Source organism: Excalfactoria chinensis, chromosome Z, assembly GCF_039878825.1.
Source record: "Excalfactoria chinensis isolate bCotChi1 chromosome Z, bCotChi1.hap2, whole genome shotgun sequence".
Taxonomy (NCBI): Eukaryota; Metazoa; Chordata; class Aves; order Galliformes; family Phasianidae; genus Excalfactoria; species Excalfactoria chinensis.
The window spans coordinates 62,567,649-62,585,129 of NC_092857.1; the positions used below are offsets into that span (position 1 = coordinate 62,567,649).

The window sequence follows — 17,481 nt, forward strand, 5'->3', positions numbered from 1 at the left end:
CGGCGAGGCCCCGCCCACCTTCCGGCCGTCCTTTCGGCCAGATCTGCGCCCACGAAGAGCCACTGCGCTTGCGCCGGGCCCGAAGGTACTCGAGACGGGAGCGCGCATGCTTCCGCGTCACGTGAGGCGTTTCCTCTGAGCTCATTGGTGAGGCGCGCTGTGGCGCGCGGCTGGCGGAGAGTTGGGGGCTCGTGCGCGGTAAGGCCGCGTTGCCATGGGGACGCAGCCCGCCCTGCGCTCCGGGCGGCCGGGGGCGGCGAGCGGCGCGGCCCGGTAACGTGTGCTGTGTGTTCGTCCCCTCAGAGCGGCCATGCGTGCCTGCTGGCTGGTGGGGACGGAGGAGCGCGGCCTACGCGTGCCGCTGCCGCACCTGGCCGACGTGGTGCTGGGCCGCGGGCCGCGCACCCGCATCGCCGACAGGAGGTGCTCGCGGCAGCAAGGTAAGGCCGCGCCTCCCGGCTGCGCGGGCGGGGCTCGGGTTGCGACAGCGAGAGCGGGGGGAGGGTTTCCGTCATTTCGGCTTCCTGCTTGTGTTGTGTTGCTCAGAACGGGCGGAGGTGGGTTGGTGAGGCAGAGCTCTTCTTTTAGTGCCTTCACGGAACACCTCCCTCCGAAAAGGCAGCAGGAGCTGAGGGTGTATGAGTGCTTTCCACAAGGGCTGGGTGGGTGGAGACCAGGCCTTCCTTTTCACGGCGTTTTATGACTTTTTTGTTCTTTCTTTTCAGTTCTGTTGAAAGCAGACTGTAACAAGGGATATGTTACAGTTAAGCAGGTATGTTTTTAAGCAGTTTCTAACGCTTACTGGCCTGCTGTGCTTGAAGTCCACAAATACTGCAAATGGCAGTTCTCATCCTAGATTATGGAGTCCTGGAGCTGTTTTGTGGCCAGCAGTGAAGAGTGAAAAAGGACCCCATCATAGATGAAAAGGGAACTCTTTGCTACAGAAAGGGAAAGGGAGCCTCACTAAGGCAAAGGGTAGTTACAGATAGTTTATGTTAAGGGGGCAGAGAGAGGGTGACTTGTGGAATCAAACTCCATAACCACAAAGTAGTTACAAAGCAGGTATGTTTAGTGAGTGATGCGCATACACCCTGGTGCAAGACGGATAGCTCCACCTCACTTGCACACCGTTAGGAGAAAGCGTGAGACAGACATAGGCTGAATTAATACATAATTAATAGTTTGCAGGAATTGGGATACGTATTCATTACATTCCTGAGACCCCATTAGCATGCAGTCCTTCCCCCCTTGCATGTGCGTAGTGACTTGTGGGGGTGCTGGTGGGATGAAGGCTCATCATCTTCCTCGCTGTAAACTTTTGACCCTGCAGGAGGGGCACCCCCCAAACTGGTTCCAGCTTGCTCTGTGGACATCTAATCACCATGCTGTTCTCAGGCTGTTCCACCCTTATCTTCATGGCCTTCATCCCCTTGTTTTCTCAAACTTAGTGTCTGCAATTCCCCCTTGAAGAGTGAAAAAGGACCCCATAATAGATGAAAAGGGAACACTTTGCTACAGAAAGGGAAAGGGGGCCTCACTAAGGCAAAGGGTAGTTACAGATAGTTTATGTTAAGGGAGGGGGGGAGCAGAGAGAGGGGGAATTGCAGAACCAGCATCCATGTTGGTAACACAACAGCTTGTTCTGTTTTGTCTTCTGATATTCCATCAAAATAGCTGCCAGCCTTTGCCAGCCTTTGAGTTGCTTCCCAGTGTGGGGTTCCATCATTCAGTGGCTAAATAGCACATTGGGCAGGGAAATGTGACATGTGCTTTGTTTGACTGAAACTGGCACTGTAGGATGAGGAGGCTTTGGCTAGGATTGGGCAAGCACTCCATCAGATTGAAGATGAGGTGATGAGAGGCATAGTCTTGTGAAACAAGCAGGTTTCTGACAGGGTTAAAGAAACATGACAAGAGTTTATCAGTCAGAAGAAAGAACTGGTTTCCAAAACTTATTTTATATATAAACATGAACCAGAAGCATTTAGCTGAAGGGACTCGTTTCCTAGGGTTGTCTGCATTGTCATACAAAATCTGTTCAGTTGGCCCACGTAGGTTGCCCATGCCATGTTGTGTTACCAGGTATTGCTTTTCTATTACCAGCTGAACTTCAGTAGCTTCAGACTCTTTAAAACATTGTTTTGGATGGAGAATCATTTTAGAGTTGTGTAGGTCCATAAAATGATGAAATGGGAGGGGAAGGTCAGTTTTGACCTTGCTGACCTGAGTTTCTGCTATTGAAAAGTCAGCAGAAAATTGTGTATATGCTTTTTCTTTTGCAAGTGTGGCATGCAGAGTTAAAAGCATAAAGATGTACTTCAGCCTGTATATACCTGGCACAAGCTGAGGTGGGCAGAGAGGTTTAGTGTAACTCCAAGGAACAGGCACGTGTTCTCACTGGCTGTGTTTGAACACAGTCACACATGATCTGGGCAATGGTACATCTGGCCTGGGAAACAAGGATGGGGGCTGGGAGCTGAGCCCGGTGCAACAGTGTCCTTTGGGAGCTCCAGTAAAGCTTATTTCCTCGTTTCTCTTTTCATTACACAGGAGGGAGTGCATTGCAAGTGTTAGCAGCATGCTGTGGTTAAATGAGAGCTAGCTGCTCTGAGCCCAAACAACCGTCTCTTGAGATGAGCTGCAAGTGCAGGCTTATGTATTTGAAGGTAGATGTATTGATGGGGTGGCACTCAATAGGTGCTGGATAGAAAGCAAAATGTAGTAACAAAGAAAAGAGGATAGACAGAAAGTAATTTGAACTCAGGGAGCTTTCTGTGAATTGCTGTATTGAAATAATTTGTTAAAACTGCTGTTATTTTTTTTCAGAAATAATTGTTGCTGAAGCTGTGGTTTGTGTCCGAATGGCTGCAGTCATGAGATTGGTCATTGCCCGGTGCTGCCAATCTTCAGCTTCCCAGAGTGGGACAGGGTGGAGTGAAAACCAAACACATTAGCTTTACAGCACGGTGGTTCTCTGGGGCGGCTGACCAGTAGCTGCTGGTGATTTCAGTTACAACATCAGCTTTTAAAATTTTTTTTCTCTCTACCAAAGTTAGGAGTCAACCCAACCAGTGTTGACTTAGTGGATGTTGGCAAGGATGAAGAGGTGAAAATGAGGCCAGGCCAAGTTCTGTATATTGTGAACAGACTTTACCCCTTCGTGGTGCAATTTGGTGAAGAATCAGAGGAAACTCATACAGAAGAAGAAGAGAAAATACAAAATGAAAAGAGGCCACGTGAGGACTCCTGTGAGAATGATGATATAGAAAATGTTCCCAGAAAATCAAAGAAGGTGGGGGTGGTGGATACACAAAGCAGTTCTTCAGACTTCAGGCCAAGCAAGAGCAGCATATCTCCACACGAAGGGTCAATGGGCAGAAAGGCAAGTGTATTTGTATCAGTACTTCTGCTGTTTCTCCTGGAGGTGTCTCCTCCATTAGAAAGTTTTCATCTTTACTTCTGTAGGTGCTGCCTATGTTGAACTTCTCAGGTGAACCTGTGTCCTAGGAGTGCTCGGAACACGAGTTATCACATACAAAGGCAAAGGTCTGTTCCTGATGTCACATAGCTCCTGAGAGCACAGCCTGGATCCCATGTTAGCTTGAGCTGGGGAGTGCTAGAGAAAGGAGCTTGCTTCAGCAAGTGAGGTCTTAATCTCTGGTTCCTGCTGCAGTTTCTTTTAGAAAAGCTGAATTCCACTGAGCTCTGCTTAGCTGGAATTTTCACGGTGTGCAGGCTCTTGAGATGAGATCTGCTCTCTTACAAGTAGAACAGTGGTTATCTAAAAGCTTACATACAGAAAATGGAACATCTTGACCTTTTTTCCTTTATTATTATTTTTTTTTCCTGCTGTTTGGTTCATTCCTTAAGGTAGAACTGCATTTATGTTCCTGCTGCCAGCTACAGTCTTTTGAAAGGAAATTTTTAGCTCCACTGACATGGGCAAAATGCATAAGACCTTTCAGACAGTAAGAGTTCAGGACCAAATTTCAGTCTCAAGTTCTGCTGGGCTGACCACTTACATCATTGCTGAGCTCATGCTGATTATGTTAGGATCAGATTTGGGATGCTATGGTCAGAGAAAGACGGCTATTCAGCGTTTCCCTGTCAGTACTGGAATAACATTCAAATGTCTTGCTTTGTAAGAATGTCATGAAGATCATGATTGGCAATGCCTGTGAAGTACTCTGAATAGATAAAATACTATGTATTTCTAAAATGTGCACTCTAAGCATCTTTTACATGGAGCTGGATAACAAAATTAAGAAATAATGTGCTAATTCTGGCTTGATTCTCTGGTACTTTTGTTGTTTTCTTTACAAACCACTCTGTCTTGCACAGTATTGGGAGATAAATACACCCAGAGTAGGGCCAGGCACCACAATAGTGCTTCTTTGTTCTGTGCAGAGCAACATGTGATGAGACAGTAAATACCTCCTCTGGCCCTTGTGATGCATGAAGCCGAAGGCCTTGTAGTAGAATGGTCTGTCATCAGTGGTAATCAAGGTCTGTGCTGTAACATATGGGAGTTAATAGATCTGAGCAGATCTAGGTCTCTTTGTTGTTAAATTTACAGCTTAAAATGTGAAAATGTCCAGGTTAAAATATACAAGAGTAGCTGTGTGGGTCATTTGGATGGAGGGTTGTGTTGGTGTTCATGGAAAGGAAATGATTCACCTGTTATTCATGTGGTATCACTGGAGTTCCAATGAAAGAATGTAACAAAATGTTTTAAAATACATAATTAGATTCTTAATTCACTTGTGGGTTTTTTTTCATCTTTCTATGTTTTAGGAACATTTGGGACACTGGAGTCAAGGTCTAAAGAGTGCCATGCAAGATCCAAAAGTGCAGGTGAGAACTATGCACTTGTACTTCGCAGTACTTCTTGTCTGAGAGAGTGAGCATTCTTCTTTCCTTCAGCAGTTTACATTAATAGTGTAGTTCACTGGTGGATTGCTGCACAAGAGCTGCATCTGATAGAATCTGCGAGTCTCTGCTGTGCTGATTTTGTGCAGTGTCAGAACTTCCTTGTCTTGGAGTTCCCCACGCTGTCAAGTTTATCCAATGTTTTAAAAAGGTTGCATGGAGAACAGGTGCACAATGCGGCCACTTTAGCATGGAAACCAATTAAAACAAGACTGTGGTTTCAAGCTGAGATTCCTGTTTTCTGGCAGTCAGCACTGTTGCATTTCCAAGTGTGGTGCAGCTTCATCATTTCCAGTAATTTTAACTGTGCAGCACCTGGGCAGCAGCTGACAGGATATGACCTCTTGCTCCTTCTCTACCCCATTTCCTCATAACTGCAGGAGTTTCCTGGGTGCCTTCTTTAAACCCTCTATAGATGCTCCAGGTGCTTCTTTTTTCCTTTGTTTCCGTGTGGCTGCATCAGGCTTTTCTTTGAGCTTTGGAGCCAGTCTGACCTCCCAGGCCATTGTGTGTTTGAGTTTGGAGGTGGCTTCCAAACATAAGGGCTCCACAGCCACAATAGGCCCCTCCAGGAGGCCTAACAGTTTCACTGATTACCCATGAGAATGTCCCAGTTTCTTATTTCCCCAGCCCCCCCACTTTTTGTCTGTCAGTAATTTCTAATGAGTCTGTTAGGAATGCTAAAGCTATCAAAGTACTTGCTTACCTTTTAAACCTGAAGCTCAATCTTCACTCTTTAAGAGGAGGTTCCTGTAGCACTTATGACAGTGTTTTCTTGACCAAAAAGACAAGCTGTTCTTAGAACTGTTGTCTGAACGTTAGAATGCTGTAGGTGTGGCTTAGTGTTAGCTTTATTAGTTGTGGTTCAGAGTTAAATATACAAATAACAGACCTCCCATCTTTGCTTCTTAAACATACCTTAAAGAAAGGAGAAAACGCCTTTTTTTCTCGAAGTATTTGCTTACAGTAATGATTTGTATGCTGATAAAATTTTAATCTTCCTTCCTGTAGAGCAAGACCAATCAGCTCTGCATATAACATACAAAAAGAATTAGCAAAGATGACAAAGACGTCGTCCATCTCTCACCAGCAGACTTGTTAACAGAGCAGAGAGAGGGCACGCAGTATCTGCTTCAGAAGCTGATAGATTTTTATTGCCATGGGCAGGCTGTGCTGTCCTGTTCTCCACATGCTCTGGTACTGTTTCTATTGATTAACTGCATCCAGTTGATGCACAGGGCAAGAAAAACACAACAAACAAAAAGGTCAAGGGGAAGGAGAGCAATAGAGACAGAAACCTGTTCTTTATGTGAATGATCTTTAAAAGTAGCATCTTGGGTAGCGTCAACCAAATTAGCTTGGATCTTAAAGTCTTGGCTTTGTAATGCTGGATGAGGTGTACAGTGCCAAGCATCCTGCTCCACCTCTGAGACTTGTGTTTCACCACAGAGCACAGGGAGTCCACTCATATCTGCTCTGCATTGAGTGCAGTGCCATTGCTGTCACTGCAGAGCCCACAAAGTTTAGATGTGGCCTGATGGAGGGAAGGACCCTCAACTGCAAACTACACTGGTCGTGAGTCCAGGCTGTTTTCTAGAGAGTTCACATTGGCTTGTAGTGATGATTAAAGTATTTCTTGCTGAACAAAAATAGAGGGCTTTTTCCTTAAAGAAAAGCTCTAGAATGCCTCTGTAGCTACTGGAGGAGCACACACTGGACTAGCATGGCTCCAGCCAAAGTCATGAAGGGAAACACTCTGCTGCTCAGTATTTCTACTGTGTAGAGACTTTTCCTGGCTTTTTTTCCTGGCAGTCACAGTTCCACTCGCAACACATACATGAGCTCGAGGACCTCTGCAGCCATGGTGGGATGTACAGATGGATGGCACCTCAGAGCTCAGTAAATACAGTGCAGATAGGGATAGGGCATTTGACTTCAATAAATGATCAAGTTTCTTGTTTTACTAGGTTTATAAGGATGAGAAGACTGTAGTCATCAAGGATAAATATCCCAAAGCACGTTACCACTGGCTTGTTTTACCGTGGGATTCCATTTCAAGCCTCAAATCAGTCACCCGAGAGCATCTTGAACTTCTGGAACATATGCATGCAGTCGGGCAAAAAATGATTCAACAGTGCCCTGCCAAAGGAAGCCTGGAGTTCCGGCTGGGTTACCACGCCATTCCCAGCATGAGGTAAGCCCTGGGGGAGCCGTCAGGCAGACACCCTGCTTTCCTGGGTGTGCAGAGCCGGGTCTGAATGGTGACCCAGCATCAGCACCCTCCCTGCGGACACTCAGGTCTGCTGCTGGGTCCCATGGGTGCTGCTGAGCCGCTGCTGTCCGTGCATGTGCCGGCTCCAGTGGCGCAACCGGTTAGCGCGCGGTACTTATACAGCAGTACTGAAGACGAGCAATGCCGAGGTTGTGAGTTCGAGCCTCACCTGGAGCAGTGCTTTTGCCCTACCCACAGCAGAGCGGTTTGGGGCTGTATGACCATTTAAGGTGCTAGGGTGTTTATCTGGGAGCAGAGAAACTCTTAAGCCTGCGCAGCTCAGCCTGACACCGAGCAGTTTCGTAAATAAGTGACATTACAGTGCCCAAATGCCTGCAGAGGATTTGGCTGTCAGCGTTCCTGAGTTGCTCTCTGATTCTTGGAGTATGCTTTGAGTTGTTGCTTAAGTGTCCTGTTCAGGTGCTCTACAAAGCTTAATCCTTTTGTTTATTAGCACCGCTGTCTTTGCTTTTCTGAAAACTATCAGGAATGCAGGCTGTAGTTAGGAGCAAATGGAACGTGCGGGGTAGTGGGGTTAGCTATGCAAGTGAAACACTTAGCATGCAGCAGTACCTTGAAAACACAGGCCGTGTTCTTTCTGTGTCAGGATTGTGGGTCACAGGACTGACCTTTAGGACTGATGTGTAAGACTGGCAGTCTGTCTCTTTTCAGTCATGTTTGCAACTGATGCTACTGCAAGAGAACTTCATGCATTAACACTTTTTCTTTCTGTTTTACTTATGTGATCTGTTGTAGTCAACTGCATTTGCACGTAATCAGCCAAGATTTTGATTCCCCTGCTCTGAAGACCAAAAAGCATTGGAACTCCTTTACCACAGAATACTTCCTAAACTCTGAAGGTAATTATTAGAAAAGGTGTTTCACAGCATAATCATGATTGTGGGTTCTGACTTTTGGGCTTTCTTCCCTAGAAAAGGCCATAAATTCTATTAAAATAAGTGAAAGGTTTTATGTGATTGCAGATACTGAGGAGCAGCACAAAGTGGAAGTCAGTCAAATTGTGTGGTTGGCTTAAATAAAAATGCAGTAGTGATGTGCGGTGTGTGTTGAGCAGTGAGCAGATTCAGCAGTGCCACACATCTCACAGTGTTCCATGGCCTCAGTATCTCCTGTCTGATTTCATTTCAGATGTGATAGAGATGGTACGAAGCAAGGGGAAAGTAACGGTGAATGATCAGGCCTCTGAACTTCTCAAATTGCCCCTCAAGTGCCATCTCTGCAAACAACAGCTGTCCACTATCCCACAGCTAAAGGAACATCTCAAGAAACATTGGACAAAGTGACTACAGAAAAATCATTGGCAGCCCATGTGCTCAGATTTCAGGTTAACACGAAGACCTCGGGGTGTGAAGGGACACATGGTCTTTGTTAACTGGAGTGGGAAACAAGGTATGGGAAAACATATCAACGGCAGCATTGTCAGAGCTTAGACAGAAAGAATAGAATAAAATGACTCCTGAAATCAAAGGTGCTTGCAGCTTTGTTGTGACACTGCCCCACTGTGTTATGTGTGAATGGAAGTCTGGAAGAAGTTACTGCATACAGCGATGGGCCCATGTGCTTCCAGCCCCTTTACTGCTGGAAGAGAACTGAGACCTTCCCATGGTGACATGGGAGGTGTAAGAGTGAGTGTTTGTAATCAGGACACAGCCAAACCCTGCTCGTTCTTCCTTTAGTTCTTGCTGACATTAGAAATAGTGCACCTTCATTTAGAAAGCATCACTTCTTAAAAGGCAAGAGGAGAAAAACCATTGCAAAGAAAAAAAAGAAAAATAATAGGGGTTTGCTTTTGGCACAGGTGAGGGATACACTTGGTTCCAGAGGTGAAACAGTGCTAATGCGGAGCAGTATGAAATACTTCAGAGAAATGATTTGTTGGAGAACTCACCTCACATGCCAGAGATGTCAGAAAGGAAATCCATCTGATATTGTAAGTCAGTGACATCAGTAAGACCACTGCTGGCTGGACAGCAGGCAGCATCCATCTGGTGGGGCAGTGGCGGTCAGCGCCAGCGAGGGGCATTTCCACCCCTTGCCCTTTGGAAGTCACAGATGCACTGGAAAGGTCTGCAAACACATCAGCACTACACACAAGCCACGGGAAGCCTGCAAAGGACGGTCCAGTGACCAAGGATTGCTAGAAGGCCACAGGAAAGTAACAGTGTAGTTGTAGACATCAGTGCAGGTTATTTTAAACGTGGCTCTGCAGGGGACTTGCTGCCTGCCCACGTTGTTTCATCCATAGTAATAAGTATGTTCAGGAAGCGGGGCATGAACCAAAAGAGCTCTTGAACACCCACATTAAAACTCATCAACTCAGCACGTGGCACAGCGGTGCATCCAGGGTATATTGGAGTGTATTCTGCTCCAAATGGAGACAAAGATGGAGACAAAGATTCAGCCAGAGGACTGCGCTGTTCTGATGTCAGTGCCTTCCCTGTGTCCCAGTGCTGACACGAAGAAATACACTGTCGTGTTAGAAGCCTTTCACGTGCCTGCCATACACCTTGCCTACCACAGACACACATCCCTGCACACTATCAGCTGTTGCAGTCAGCAGCAGCTGTGGTGCTGTGTGTGGTTGCCATCCATGAAGGCCGTGGCTCATGCAGCAGCACTGGGAGAGCAGACGATGCTGCCTTGGACATCACACATTATCTCAGTTACTGTGTGGGTCTGGAAACATGTTCGCAGAATACCACCTAACTGTAGTGTTGGTTTCTGTGCGCACATTGTGCTGTAAGATCCCTGGATCTTACAAGGGAGTTACATTTGCTTCTTAAGGAACACCACGTGGATTACCAGCTGCTAGATGGCCAGCTCATCCCTGTAGGAAAGGAGAGATTCCTGTATGCTGGAGCACTTCTCAAACCATTCTTATTTGATCCACAAGGTTTTTGCAGCTGGCAATCGGCTATCGCAAAAACTGATAAGGGCATCCTCAGAAACACAGGTGGGAATACCTGCTGTCTGGGGGGCAGCGCTACGATGGAGGGTTTTCCTGACTGCTTCAAGAGCAAACTGAACAGGATGTACCAGAGGGGCGGCATCAGTGTAATTCTCAAAGGGTTCATGGCTTCAGCCTATTTTCAGGTGTTGTGGTGAGGTGTGGAAACTCCTGGCTGCTACTGAAGTTCAGTCACAGTAAAGGCACTGGCTCCAGCTGTTAGCTCACTCAGGACAGGTGAGGTAGAGAGAAGCAAGAAAGGATCTCAGAGATGAAGCAGTCTTCCTCCTGGATGGCAGATCTGAATTGATTTTATCTTGATGGGAGAACATCTCTGAAACCAGAGGGCCTTCAGCTTTGACACCAGCACGACAAGAAAATAATAATAAAAAAAAGCAAGACACACTTCAAAGGACCTGAAGTGTAAATCAAATCCTCATCAAGCCAATTTTACCTTTTCTTGGCTTCCTGTGTATAATAATAAGGGAATAATCTGGACAGTTCAGTAGGCTGAGCAAGACCTAAGCATTTCCTAGTGCCAGGTGTAAGAGTGTCCGGAGCTGGCAGTGGCAGCACTGCAGTTTCCGCACTGCTCCACTGCTGTTCTCCAACAATCCCAGGCCAGCACAATGTTTACACTGCAAGCCCTCAATGCCAACTCAGCACGAGGGGGTTCTCATACCAAGAAAACAGCCACCTGCAGCTCTAGGTGTGCCATTGCCATGCAGCAAGAACACAGCCCACTGCTCAGCTACAGCAAGTACCTTGCTGCTGCTGCAGTAACATGCAGAATAAGCATTGTACAGCTGCTGACCTGCCATCATATTTAGGGCAGTATTACCCAGCTGTGTGCAGTGCTGACACCCACCCCCACTGTTACACACAGACCCCTAAAGCAGCGATGGCTGCTTCTGCTACAGCGTTCACTCTGATGCAACAAAACGATTCCAATAGAAATCTTGTATTACCAGCAACCAACTTCAGCAGAGAAAACTGTTTAGGAACAGCAGTTTGCTATTAGCAAAGACTTACTGGTGATGCAGCAGAGAACAGAACCCGTGGAGCAGTGGGGAATTTGCTTCATCCAGAAGGGAGGGAACAATATTGGCAGAAGCTGGATTTAGCCAGCAGCGCTCAGAGCCACACAGCCTCACAAACAAACTATGGGTCGAAGTTACATCAGTCAGAAGGATCATTCACTTGCACGGCCACAAGAGCAGTACAGCAGGAATACCAGGACAACAATGTTTTAATAAAGGTGTAATGAAAGTATATGAAAAGTAACAGTCCACCGGGATTCCTTGACTTTCCATTACTGGAAAAGATGCAATTTCCACTGTAGATTTTTATTGAGTTTTGGTGCAATGAGTAATTCTGGATCTGAAAGGCAAAGATGTCAGATGTCAGAACAGAAGGTAAGAGCAGTACGGTTTCCTCATGACCTGTCATCTAGTCAGCTTGCTTCCTTTTCCATCAAAGAAGTCTCAGACAGCATCACCTTTCAGCAACTATCACCAGCCCACACTGACGACAGCCCAGCAGAACTGCATGGAGACAACGATCCCTTTGACAAATCAAGTCCCACCCCCTGCTAAGCGATATCATTTGGAATGAAAAGCAACAGCTTATGGCAGAAATCGGGGTTCATTCATCAGCAGCTGGGACATCTACACTGTGCTGTCACACACAGCAGCCAGCCAGAGCTGTAGGCTGTGCCTAGAAGGAGCCAGCCTAGACCAGCAGCACTGGGTGGGACACATCCAAGGGTCTGTTTGATTTTTTCCTGGCAGTTCCAGTAACAGGTGAAAGGAGGGAAGATAAATGGCAGCTCTCTCAGCTTTAAAACTGTACCAGCTGCAAGGGCTCCAAGGTGGCAAATTACCACGAAATCCTATAGACTAACCTGGCTCCTGAACCTGGCCTAGGTGCCAACATTAGACAGAAAGATATATCCAGGAAGTGCAAGCAGAATTATCTGACACACCCCTATGAAAAGAGTCTTCCAGTTCCCTCACAACATACAGAGGCTAAGCACAGAAAATCAGGATCAGCACAACTCAGACAGTGGTTTTAATAAAGTACTTGAGAGCAAACAAATCCTTACTAAGAAGGCTGCTCACTTGTTGAAAGATGACAACATAACATACAGCAATAAACTCCTACAGATGAAAAACATTACAACGCTGCTGGCCACAACGATGCTTCACAGCCATACCCTACCAGGAGCCAGAACTAACCTTGTACAGCAGGAACCACCATCCTCTTCTGCTGATAGGCAGCCATAATGCTGTTTGCAGTTGAAGTGGGTCCCAGGACCTGTGAAGAATTAATACCCATGTTCAAGGCAAGTCCCAGAGTAAGGATGCCTACACAGAAAACTGTCGACAAGAATGGAAGCAGTTGGCTGCAGATCTCACAGTTTAAAACAATCAGAAATATGGGATCAAGCCCAGTAATGTCTCAGAAAAACCAAAGGAGAGGCAGAAAAACCGAACTGCTGTGAGACAGCTTCTCAAAACACAGAATCTCCATCTCAGCACTTCTTTACTGTGCTTTAAGTGTCACAGACCGTCAGAACTGCTTTCATTACACATACCAGCAACATTTGAAGTTCACTGGGGAGCCTCAGCATTCTATCACATTCAGTGGTTTTAAGCTGCCCTTAAATGGGCAGATGAATCTGTGGCTACAGAGAAGATATCGGGAATGCTTTGTGTTCACCTCGAATGCTCAAAAACCATTTTGGATATTTTACCTTGCGAGGGAACTGGTTGTGTCCTCATGATCGTCTAATTATGTGTAAAACTGAAGGCCAGAAGTGTGACATAACCCACCTACTAGCAGTATACGCCTCATGATACACTGGTTCGGACTACAACGACCCATCTGTTAGCTGTTCATCTCATGACACCACTATTTCATTACACACAATTCTATGCTAAAATTCAACCACTTGGGCTAGAAAATAAAACAGCATTCCTCCGTTCCATAGGAAGCTGTATCTGTCATACGTTTTATACTACATATTGATTTGGAAGGCACAGTGCTCCAATACATCTGCATCTAACACATCTCCATCTCCACAGAGTATTTGCTTAAACTCTATAGAAAAGGACAGACTTAGAAAGCCAGGGAAATATTCTGTATTCTTTAGTAGAAAACACAGAACACTACAAACTGTACAGCAGACATTACAGGTAATGAGGACAAGCACAGACCGGGTTGAGAGAACTCTGCTGCAAGGCTGGAGTCCAGATTTCCGGGATTGAGGTCTCCATCAACTGCAGAACTTCTTCCAGGACTTGCTGCAGCCCCTCAGCCTGCTCATCAAAACCAAACAGCACAAGCTGCTTCAGAAGGGCATGCACGTCTCCTGCAGGAGGAACAGAAGCACAAATGATGGCACTTCACACAGGTGTGCTAAATAAACAGCAGTACTGTTCTGGTATCAAAGTACAGGAAAGAGCTACAAATCAGAACTGGTGCTCTGCTCCTACCCAGACACTACAATGCCTCAGTAGAAACGTGAGCCAATCCTGTCTTGGCACCAAGAAGTCCTAATTTCTCTACTCTGAAGTTAGAGAGCAGATTAAAATCACCGTATCATACCCTTCACAGAATCAACAGCACGGACATTTTCTCCCAGAACTTCCAGAAGGGCCATATCTTCAAAAGGACTCCCCTCTTTCAAGCTGTATCTCTTGCGCTCAGCCTTGCGGCGGTTCTTTGAGGATCTCCTAGGAAAGGAGGATGCTTAATTTGACTGTGCACAGGGGTAAGTCTGAAGGGAAGTCAACGTTTGTGCAACTTCTCACTTAGTTCCTCAAACTCTTCAGAAAGAAGGGGCTGCCTGTAGGCTGATCTATCTGCTCAATAATACTCCACAAATAAATACACTTTGTGGACTGAAATATGACTCAGTACCTGGGCTGGGAAGCTGCACAGTCTCATCTCCTGTGTGCTTCAGCGAGGTCAAAGCATAGGTCCAAGTACAACGTAAGTTAAACTGTTTGACAATGGTCACTAGCAGTTGAACTGACAGCAATTTGGTGTCAGTCTGCACTTGCCTTTGCACATTTTTCATTCCTGCTATCTCCTCTATCTGTGCACTAATACAGTTCAGCTCCTGATCCATTATCACAGGAAAGCAACTTATCACGAGTCAGTAACTTAGTTCCCCAATATGACCATCTCACTCTGATAGAGATATGCTGAAAATTAAGGTTGTATTTTCTTCTCTGTTTAATCTGAGGCACAGCCAGTGCCCCCAAGAGTCCACATCTTTTCCACATTTCAGACAGGATTTCAGAAGTGGTATCACAAACTACATCAGTCTTTAATGCAGTCACCTGATACTGCAGCTTATATTAAAAGTGCTCAAAAGCAACAAAGGAACCCACTGTGGAAATATAATAGTTATTGAATTGAACAATAACCCCCAATTAGGGTGGTGAGGTGCTGGAACAGGCTGACCAGAGAAGCTGTGGATGCCCCATTCCCTGGAGGTGTTCAGTGCCAGACAGTCTGGGCAGCCTGATCTGGTGGGAAGAAACTCTGCCCATCGTAAGGGGTTGGAACCAGGCAGGGCTTAAGGTCACTTCCATCATTCTATTAACTACTAAAAATGCAAAACTTAAGGCAAAGATAATAAGCGCTTTGCACAAGCTGTTAATGTTTGAGAAACTGCCTATTTCCTGTGCCAGCCCTCCTACAGTCAGCTATTCTGGCATCCTGCCGGTTGCCTACAGAGACAGCTCCTGCAGAATCTGTGCTCACAGCTCCTCTGCTGGTCATTCTGTTCCTGCTGCACTACCAGCTTCTGGCATTTTCTGCTCTATCTCCCCCAGTAAGAATTAAAAAAACAAGAAATGCATGTAATTAAAGCAGCTTCAAGACACGTACAGTTGCTAGGAGGAGCATGCCAAACACAAGTAAGCTGCCCTCCCAAACAAAGGCTGATGCCGCACCAGCCACCATCTAATTTAAAGGCAGATACCTACGCTGATATTCTTGAATTGCTGTGTGAATATCTGCTGCTCATGTCGCTGTGTGTCACAACGCTGCTGGTTTCAGACAAAAGGTCAAATTCTGGGCAATATGGTGCTTCATAATCTGCAAAACATATTAACAACTGTCACAGCAAGGGAAAAGGTCACAGTTATTTCAGGCTTTCTCCCTGGGTAATCTATGTACTTTCTAGAAAAGAAGCCTTGCAGATTCATCCTACCTGCCTGCCACATTGGAGCTTTGGGGCTCTCAAGACGATTCAGCCCACAAGAAGGAACAGAAATTGAGAGAACACTGCTCCTCTGCCCTGGCAGGGACTGTGATTATTAAGCAGCACAGTCAGGGGAATGACAATATCAGAGAAAGAGATCTGGACCAGAACGGAACATTCTGCTTTTAGAAAACATCCCCAAGCCTGTGTAAGCTGGCAGGTGAATATGCATTGCAGAGATTCTTAGCACAGAGGATGTGCTGAGCACTAAGTAAGATGGCACTACAGAGACAATGCTGTCTCATTCTGAAGAGCTCTCAGTGGCGTGTAGCATTTTACTCCAGGAAAGCTGTGACACAGGTAGTACTGAAAATAAAGGCATCTTTATGGAAGACTAAGGTCAAATGAACTAGAGTGAGAGTGGTGGCTAAAACAAATGCTATTTCTATAGTTGTAGATACCACTGGAGACATAAGAGCACAACTGCACAAGGCTATATAGGAACCACAGAAAACAACCAAAGAAAAAAGATCACGTATACTCATGCAGGAGAAAGGCATATGCAATTCAGTACCTACCCTGCAGGCTCTCACAGGCCTTCTCCTTCAGTTCTCGGACCACTTGCAGGCGACTCTTATGATGAAGAAATGCTGTTTTCTGAGAATCTAGGAACATCATCTGACTTTTCTGAGCTGCTCAACAAAAAAAAAAGCAGGTCCAAGATAAGAACACAAAGATCTGTATACAGGGAGTCAGAAGAGCATTGTTACACAAGGAGCTTGAAGGAGCACAGTCCTTCAAGAACCTGGGAGATCAGCAGCAAAGCTGATAATATAACTAGAGTGGAAAAAATTTGAAGCTTGTAGCACAGGAGGTCACTGACTTAGCTGCATGAAATGAATTAACTTGACAGATAAGCGTCTTTGGAACAAAAGCGATACCATAAGTGAATGCTCTGTGTCTACATGTCTTCACATTAATTAGGCTCAATCTAAACAAAAACATTCCTCAATTCATAGAAGTCACTGCTCATTGCATCAGAACAAAGAACATCCAATATCAATTAATCATCCTTTAGGAACCGAAGAGAGAATAAAGATACAAAATATTTGTTTCAGTTAACTGGCCAGCATCAGTTGGGTGGAATCAAAGCATTCTTCCACAGAGCTTCCAGTATCAGTGTGTTGTGGCTTTCTGTAGACCCAGTAAAGACCTTCTTTCACCAATAAAACACAAGCAAGTGTCAGATTCTTGCACATATTCACCTTCTATTATGGCAGGTTTGAAGTTGGTCTCCAAAATATCCAGTCTATCATACTTGTGAATCTGGGTCAGGAAAAGGAAACGAAGTATTATTTAAAGATGCAACCCAGATTCCATCCCCGCTCCTGCACACTAAAAAAAGTATTTCCACTTCTTACAATCCGGACAGTATTTCTTGTTCTCGAGATATGAAATGCCTTACCAGCCTTAAAGCCTCTTCCCAGAAAGCCCCTTCTAAGAGTAGGATAACAGCCTCTTCACAGTCCTGTAAAGAAAGAACAACAGTGTGCTGTGGCTGATGCTATTAACTCACATTCAGGTAGCACAGCTGCTCAGATGCACACCTCTACTCAGCAGTACCAGTCAGGACAGCACTGCTGTGACAGGTACTCTGAAGCATTAAAACTGTAACCTAAGGCTGACGTTAAAAAGTAAAGTCCCTTTCTAAGGGGAAGCCCCTCTGGAATTCAGTCTTCTTTATTCCAGCACACATCTCTGAACCAAAAGCTTTTCATAACAAAACAGAGCCAACAGAGCCAGGTTTTCCATCCATTCCCTGCTCACTGTACCAACCAAACCTGCTCAATAACCAGCACGCACTGAGACGTGTGGCACAGGACAACAGAGAAGGAGGGGTACAGGCAAGAGGGTGATTACATTACCTCAGTGTACTGCTCCAGGAGCATGGCTGCCTCTGCATGCTTTCTCTTTTCAACCAGTTTTCCTACAAGAAAAGGTGGAGTTCAGTTTTTCAGGAGCAGCTGAATTTTCTACTACAAAACAACGAGGCTACAGAACATTACATTCACTGCAGCACTTTAGATTTGCTTA

The 17,481-nt window shown here is 45.7% G+C and overlaps 2 protein-coding genes and 1 non-coding gene across 5 annotated transcripts in view; 2 read left to right on the plus strand and 1 right to left on the minus strand.

Moving 5' to 3' along the window:
• The first annotated feature begins 60 nt into the window (after positions 1 to 60).
• On the plus strand, positions 61 to 8,686 carry APTX (aprataxin). Of its 2 annotated transcripts, XM_072359250.1 has the most exons (8): positions 61 to 198; positions 304 to 440; positions 726 to 772; positions 3,053 to 3,382; positions 4,795 to 4,854; positions 6,897 to 7,123; positions 7,958 to 8,061; positions 8,351 to 8,686. In XM_072359250.1, exons 2-8 carry the CDS (start codon positions 311 to 313, stop codon positions 8,503 to 8,505), a joined length of 1,053 nt encoding a protein of 350 aa, XP_072215351.1. In that variant the 5' UTR covers positions 61 to 198; positions 304 to 310; the 3' UTR covers positions 8,506 to 8,686. The 2 variants fall into 2 exon arrangements, with proteins under 2 accessions (XP_072215351.1, XP_072215350.1); XM_072359249.1 differs by having other exon boundaries at positions 169 to 440.
• TRNAI-UAU (transfer RNA isoleucine (anticodon UAU)) lies at positions 7,284 to 7,378 on the plus strand. Its single transcript has 2 exons — positions 7,284 to 7,321; positions 7,343 to 7,378. It is a non-coding gene; the product is annotated as a tRNA-Ile (tRNA).
• Positions 8,687 to 11,112: 2,426 nt separating the features above from the next.
• ELP1 (elongator acetyltransferase complex subunit 1) overlaps positions 11,113 to 17,481 on the minus strand; it is a 32,007-nt gene continuing 25,638 nt past the window's right edge. Inside the window, exons 28-36 of one of the 2 annotated variants that reach the window (XM_072358948.1) lie at positions 17,313 to 17,374; positions 16,853 to 16,915; positions 16,653 to 16,713; positions 15,966 to 16,079; positions 15,170 to 15,281; positions 13,779 to 13,906; positions 13,388 to 13,542; positions 12,407 to 12,485; positions 11,113 to 11,549 (exon numbers count right to left, since the gene is read on the minus strand). In XM_072358948.1, coding sequence (XP_072215049.1) covers positions 11,482 to 11,549; positions 12,407 to 12,485; positions 13,388 to 13,542; positions 13,779 to 13,906; positions 15,170 to 15,281; positions 15,966 to 16,079; positions 16,653 to 16,713; positions 16,853 to 16,915; positions 17,313 to 17,374 — 842 coding nt within the window. In that variant the 3' untranslated portion in view covers positions 11,113 to 11,481. The remainder of the gene's footprint in view (positions 11,550 to 12,406; positions 12,486 to 13,387; positions 13,543 to 13,778; positions 13,907 to 15,169; positions 15,282 to 15,965; positions 16,080 to 16,652; positions 16,714 to 16,852; positions 16,916 to 17,312; positions 17,375 to 17,481) is intronic. The other variant, XM_072358947.1, reaches the window with a different exon arrangement.